The sequence below is a fragment of the Salvia miltiorrhiza genome, chromosome 2 (assembly GCF_028751815.1).
Source record: "Salvia miltiorrhiza cultivar Shanhuang (shh) chromosome 2, IMPLAD_Smil_shh, whole genome shotgun sequence".
Classification (NCBI taxonomy): Eukaryota; Viridiplantae; Streptophyta; class Magnoliopsida; order Lamiales; family Lamiaceae; genus Salvia; species Salvia miltiorrhiza.
The window spans coordinates 26,349,275-26,356,689 of record NC_080388.1 but is presented as its reverse complement, the minus strand read 5'-3'; the positions used below and the strand labels follow the sequence as shown (position 1 = coordinate 26,356,689).

At 32.0% G+C, this 7,415-nt stretch overlaps 1 protein-coding gene across 2 annotated transcripts; it reads left to right on the top strand.

The window, feature by feature from the left end:
• Nucleotides 1–594: 594 nt before the first annotated feature.
• On the top strand, nt 595–3,674 carry LOC131007628 (probable NAD(P)H dehydrogenase (quinone) FQR1-like 1). Of its 2 annotated transcripts, none has more exons than XM_057934537.1 (4): nt 595–880; nt 2,323–2,416; nt 2,819–3,081; nt 3,253–3,674. In XM_057934537.1, exons 1-4 carry the CDS (start codon nt 858–860, stop codon nt 3,482–3,484), a joined length of 612 nt encoding a protein of 203 aa, XP_057790520.1. In that variant the 5' UTR covers nt 595–857; the 3' UTR covers nt 3,485–3,674. The 2 variants fall into 2 exon arrangements, with proteins under 2 accessions (XP_057790520.1, XP_057790521.1); XM_057934538.1 differs by lacking the exon at nt 595–880 and adding an exon at nt 977–1,034.
• Nucleotides 3,675–7,415: the final 3,741 nt, after the last annotated feature.

Sequence of the window (7,415 nt, the reverse complement as noted above, 5' to 3'; positions counted from 1 at the left end):
CTGAATAGGAATGGGATGGTATATTAACTAAGAAAATTCACATAAAAAGTTTTTAACAAGATCTTTATCTTTACTTCAAAAAAAAACAAGATCTTTATCAGTGATGTAAAATATAAAATTTAGAAAGTTTGTAAAAGGAATTATGTGCGTATTTGAAATTTATGGCAGTATTGAATATACACAGCCAAATATTTCTACAAAATATCCCACCATTTATTCCGTAACAAGACTTCCAAAGATGCTTAGATTTTCATATGGGATCTATGTAGTCACTAGTGATTCAATTTTTAAGAGATTTCTTCTACTACAATAGAGATTCAAAGTTGTAAATCAGATTACATGACTTTATAAATTAATAATAATACAAAACTAACATGATGATGGGCGTGACAACAACCCATCATCATTCAAGTCCACAGGCTTCAACATTAATCCACTTCCCACCACAAAATAAAAAGTAGAAAAAAAAATTCAATAAAAAAACTAAATTAAAGCATTAATCTCACTTCCGACGACGACGTATAATCTCAAACTCAAGTAATTGATCTTAATTAGTTGCTTTAATTATGAATAAATTGATTATTATACCGTCCACCTTAAGAGGGTTAATGTGGTTTTTCACTAGATAATTTCATTTGTATTTAATTCCTTTACAATTTTTATAATATTAATATATAACTAAATAATTATAGTTACATATACTCCATCGGAGTGATGATTGCAACTTGAAACATAACCAATTGGAGTTTTAGCACTATAAATTGGGAGACCCGTTTGAAAGCTTTCATTCTCATTTTGTCGAACACGTCCTCATCCATTTTTTCATAAGAGCAAAAGCTCAAGAATTTGCGTCGACAATGGTCACCAAAATTTACATAGTGTAAGTTTCAATTGAAATTGGTGATTATTTCATACTTTATTTAATTTTGGCCAATCAATTTATTTCCTGCTTTCTTGAGCTTAGTTGTAATACCGCCGTTGCAGTTTCTTTCTTAATAACTTGGGTCGCTTTCTCTGTGTGAATTTTTGAAATAGTAAGCTATTCATAAGCAATTGATTTTGGTGATTCTTGATGATCAATATGTAGAACTGTTTATTAGCTACGATTTAATTTCTGTTGTTCGGATATTCTTTGTTTTAAGCTTAGTTGCAATACCGCTGTTGTAGTTTCTTGTTAATAACTTGAGTCGCTTTCTCGGTGTGAATTTAGAAATAATTAGCTGTCAATAAGTCAATGATTTTGGGGATGATTCTTGATTCTGTAAGCCTTGTAATTTTTGGAGTGATTAGTTTGTAGAACTATTTATTAGCTACGATCTAGTTTCTGTTGTTTGGATATTCTTTGTTTTGATGTTGTAAACATATTCCATAAATCTGAAAATAACCCACGAGAACTGAATAATTGAGGTTAATTGGATAGATTGATGAGTTGTCAGAGATATGTTGTGTGATCGCGTGATGACTTTTTTCTGTATGTCTCGATGTTGATAGTTTGTTTCAAATATCATATCTAAACTTAACTATCTGAATGAACCAATTTTTTCTGTAGATCGGTTCAAAATAATTATTTTATCTTTAGTAATGTTCTTGATAGTTTAATGTTTGTGAGTTAAATTATTCCTTCAATTTGCTTGCATAATTTGTTGTGTTTTCTTCTGTTTATAACACTTGGTGAAAACCTGAAATTGAACATTTATTCGAGAAAATCATGTTGTCTAAGTTCTTCTGTGTAACTTTAAATTATGAAGAATATGATGTGATCTCTTCAGAACTTTGTGTGAATCTGAACAACTTGCTCCTTACTTCAGTATCCATTGTAACAAAGTATTTTCTTTGTTATTAAGATGTTAAATTGATACCTTTTCAGTTTTAGTTGATTTTTGCTTCAAAAAGTTAATTGTTATTGTATATGTTGATTTTCAATGTTGATTGTCATTGAGCTTAGTAGCATTTATTGATAATGAAGAATAGGACTCTCACTGCATATGTGGTGTGCAAACCAACAGGATATGGCAGGGGCGGGGTAAGAATTAGTGGTAATCTTTTCCTTCCTGAAAATACACCCCTGGGCATTGTCTCTGACTTGCAATAAAGACATGTCATTTGCGTTGATCCAATGGGTCCCATGGGTAGTCGTATGTTATGGATTCAACTTCTAAAAAGCGATGTATTTCTGCAAACTCTGATGCTTAAGTAACGTGTATTAATACATATACTAATGATTATAGTGTCCATCTATTGTTACTCAGAAATCTTGAGAGGTTTCTTTCTTCTGTTAGTATGAAGTGATGAGATTGATGATGTTGCTTTAACCCATTACAGGTACTATTCTATGTATGGACATGTGGAGAAACTAGCTGAAGAGATAAAGAAGGGAGCTGCATCTGTTGAAGGAGTAGAAGCCCAGCTATGGCAGGTAACAGCTTTCTTCTACATTATCTGCAAGTTGTGAGTCATATCCGACATTGAAGTTAAAAGTTAGTTTCTTGTGTAATAAACTCTAATAAATATGAAGGGTGTATTAAGAATGGAGCTCTTTATGCACCTTGAATGGAGTGAGTGAAGGCAAATTCTCTACTTTGGAGGTCGATCTTGGCAAAATCTATATGGTCGGGTGGTCCCAATTGTTGGCTAGTTGAGGATCTAATTTTGTGGAGTAAACTTGGAATGAGTTGGATACCACAGATTATTTTTAGTCCTTGGCTTGAAATTTACTGATTTGCAGCAAACTAATAGTCCTCTGTATTGCTTGCGTAGAAATGATATATGTTGCTACTTATATTAAAAGAATATAGCATTTTGTGCAACTATGCTACAGGTCCCGGAAACACTATCTGATGAAGTTCTCACAAAAATGAGTGTGCCTCCAAAGAGTGATGTGCCCATTATCACTCCTAATCAACTCTCCGAGGCTGACGGTTTCATATTCGGCTTCCCTACAAGGTTCGGCATGATGGCTGCACAATTCAAAGCATTTTTTGATGCTACTGGAGGCCTATGGAAAGCACAGCAACTCGCTGGCAAGCCTGCTGGGATCTTCTACAGCACTGGATCTCAAGGCGGCGGCCAGGAAACTACAGCGTAATTCTACCCACAGCCACAATCACATTTTAGTTTAGTCCATATCTCGAACACCTATCTTAAAAATCTAGACTCATAAGATGGTCTCACGCGAGTTTTTGTAGAGGTAATATATAGTGGTGGATTGCCTAGAGAAACTATTGACTCTGTCTATTATTTGATTTGTTTCAGATTGACTGCTATCACTCAGCTTGTTCACCACGGCATGATCTTTGTTCCCATCGGGTACACTTTTGGAGCTGGCATGTTTGAAATGGAGAAGGTGAAAGGTGGAAGCCCCTATGGAGCTGGAACTTATGCTGGTGATGGTTTAAGAAACCCGTCCGAGATTGAATTGCAGCAGGCTTTTCACCAAGGGAAATACATTGCCACAATTGCCATGAAACTGAAGGGAGCTGCCTAATCTCTCTTCCAGATCATGATCATTTCTTATTTTGTCCAAGATTCTACATCTTTATTTGCTGAGATGCCATTGTATTTCTTGCTCTGCTACACATGTTCTACTTCATACCAATATCTATGCCACTGTCCAAAAAGTTTGCCTACCTTATAAATTTGAACTAGCATATGGTGGTATATTTATGTGTTCAAAATTCTTGTTTTTTGAAATTATGTTATTGAGTTATGCATGTGCTTGTGAGATGGCTTAACTAAACCTAATTTGCATGTTAGCTCAATTTGAACTTTGGAAGCCCTTTCCTTAATCCTCTTAGTTTCTTCTTGATCTCATATTTCATATAAAACTGCGTCATCTTATAAAAGTATGAGATCATCTACTAGTCTCCTTAAAACATAAATTAACATTACTTACTTTGTGTTTGCAACTTAAATATAGAATAATTATAAATGGCATATAGATGATTGAGTCAGGTTGTAATGTTAACGTTCTTTATCAGCCACAGTTGGCGAATTTGCACATATTCCCTGATTTAACGCCTCCAAACACAAGTTTCACAAACCTACTAATTCCAAAATATCTGCGACTATTATCGAATTAATTCCAACCAATATGCATTGCTTCAGTATGAATTGCTATGTCAAGAAACTTCTCACTTATTGGTGCTCACTTGTAAAGTTTTAATAATCTGTAAAGTCCTTTTCTTTTATCACCGTCAACATTAAAACAAAAACAAAAAAGAAAAATCCTCAAAACAATTGTCTGGTTATGATAGTATTAGATTACTAATGGAATTAATAGCTATTACAAAGCTTCTAATCAGCTATAAAATAGTACTATGTTGTAATTACTTGTTAGTGCTTCTATCCAATTAATTCTAGTCAAGTCATGCCATTAAGATGGCAACTATAGAGAGAGAGAGAGAGAGAGAGAGAGAGAGAGAGAGAGAGAGAGAGGTGAGACAGGACATACTTATACATGACATAAAGAACAAGAATTTGTGCTTGTTTTGGATAAACTTTTGTGGAGAATGATCAGCAAAAATAAGGTTAGTATCATGGGCAATCGAGATTAGAAACCTCCCAGTTTCTAAAAAATATTTACCATAAACCATATATGTACTGCAAATATTTCGATAAAAATTATTACTTCTTTGATTACTATATAAAAAGAGTATATATTATATGTAAGATCAATATATTAGGATATTTTAAGACGCGAGGGGAATATATTACGTCAGAAGATGATGCTGTATGAGGGTAATCATGAATAATAAGTATTCTATAATATTGCAAGGATCTGTTGTTTCTTTTTGTATTGGTTTATGCTTCTAAGCAAAGTTATTATGCCTACATCTTTTAACAATTTTAATCCCCATGTACTTGAATAAAGGCTATGCGCAGGTATCATTGCATCTACTCCTATCTATAAATTGCTTTGCTATACTAATAATGTTTTTGCGTTAATGAGTTATTATTTCAGGAAAGAAAAGAAGACAAATTAAAAGTTGATTATGTGGCTATTCAGAAGTTCTCATAAATCTTCGGTTTTCAGGTTAACAAGTTTACTAAATTTTATTGACATTTAAGTACGAATTTTTCTTGATATATTCTCAATCAAGACACCCCGTTTTAGATACAAAAATGAGTACACTTTTCAATATAAACTTACATACACACACATAGAGGGTTGAGTTCAATAGAGAATTATCTTTTTATTCATTATGAACAAATCTATTCATTTTACGAACAGATCAACATAAGTAATGAACAGTCGTATTTAGTAAAAATAAAGAAAAACTCGCCACCAGCAGGATTCGAACCCTTGACAAATTGTTGTTCATGTGGTACATTGATCTGTTCATTAAAATTATAGATATGTTCGTTTTTATTTTATGAATTCTCTATTCTTCACAATATTTAGCTTCTCTGTTGAACCCTTCTCTCTCTCTCTCTCTCTCTCTCTCTCTCTATATATATATATATATATATATATATATATATATATATATATTTTTTTTTTTTGAAAGGATAAACTTACATATTAATAAGTAACTTTCTTACAAATAAGGATTACATATAAATTTCAAATATATAACAGTGGGTTGGTCTTGCATGCACCCGATTGCATAGTACGCGACCGGTTGCTTTTAATAAGCATAAGATATACATTTATTCGCACAAATGTATACTTATGTAATAGTACAAGTTCTCATGAATAAAACTAACACTTATAGTGAATAAATATAATACTACTTTATAAATATTACATTTCATTGTAACAATAATTACTTTTTGTCACGACAATGATTATTTGACCAAATAGTTAAGAATATATATAAATATAAATGAGTGAAAATAACTAAAAGTAAAAGTTCTTATGAATACAAGTAAACATTATTGTGAAGAAATGTAAACTTTCAAACCAGTCGCATAGTGTGTACCCAATAATTTGCGTTTAACTATTTTTCTTTAATTTTTATGTTGTAAAGTTTAACTAATCATGTGAGAAAATCAAGACATATATAATCCACAAAAATTAAAATCTTATTATCAAATTGAAATGTAAAGCAATGAACGTCAAGTAATATTTTTTTTGGTTAACCGAGCTCTCCACTCGATTATAAAGGTAGCTATATCGGGTTTGGATTATTCTCGATTAAATCTATTAGGGCTGAAAATTTTGAATTACTCTCTCCGTCCACTAATTCATGCCTTAGGGGGGAAGAAATACGGATTTTAAGAAAAAATGTACTAATTATTTATTAATTGGGTGGAGAAATGGACTCACAAAGTGTAATGTTTATTAGTTGAGTGGAGAAAAAATGTACTATTGTTTATTAGGACCTATTAATTAAAAATATATAAATAGTTATTAAAAATGAGTAGGATATGAATTGATGGATCGACCAAAAAGAAAAGTAGAACATGAATTGGCGAAAAGGGGGAGTATAACTCTCTTGTTTTCGTTGGTTTATTCGAGTTGACTCTGTGAATATCGAGTTAAGACTAATAGAGTAAATGGTAACGAGAAATGTAACACAAGTCATACGTGATGAATGAATGATGTTGGCGTCATTAAAATTGGGTTTCACTGTACATATGTTTTACTTGACTTGCACACTAATTTGTACCAATCAAATTGGTGGGAGGTACTATTACAGTAGTACGAAAAATTATTATCCACTATATATTATGCTGTAATGACATTTGACTTCTTCAGTCCCTGTAGAAATTGTTCTTAATTTGTTTCTTTCTCTTATTCATTTTAAAACTATAATTTTCCATTTGCTCATGTTCAAGGTGCACTAAATTTATCTTCTTATTTTTTTTTCTAATCTAGAATACTAAAATTAACATTTCTTTTATTTACGAACAACAAAGGATACATAATAGGAAATTACATATCAAATTTACATTTTACAAGTGAATTATTTAAGTATGTTATTGAGATATATGATGAGCCTCAAGTAAAAATTAACATGGAATCACTATTTTATTAATGATGATGAACCTCAAGCTTATAGTAACAATACTTAGTAGATATTAAAATTTAAAAAAATAGGAGGAGGTGGATACATGGAGCTTCCACCTTCCAATGGAAGCAGGTGAAGGTGACCATTGGATGAAAAGCACAAAGCTTTGGAGTGATAGCTAACTCCAACATGCTCTTTCTTATTGAAGAAATAATTTACAAAAATTAAATTTATAATAAACCCTAAAAAGGAGGGTGGCCATTGCACATATGCCCCACATTCCCTTCTGACTTCCCACTCACATATTATTCCAAACATATAAACAATTAAAAAGTGAAATTTTCAATCAAATGATCTCCCAACTCCCCTTCTGGAATTCAATTATTCCCTTTCATTTCTCTTTAGAAATTTAATACCACTAAAGCTAACACTGCCAGCTCTCTCTCACCACCAAAAAAGCTC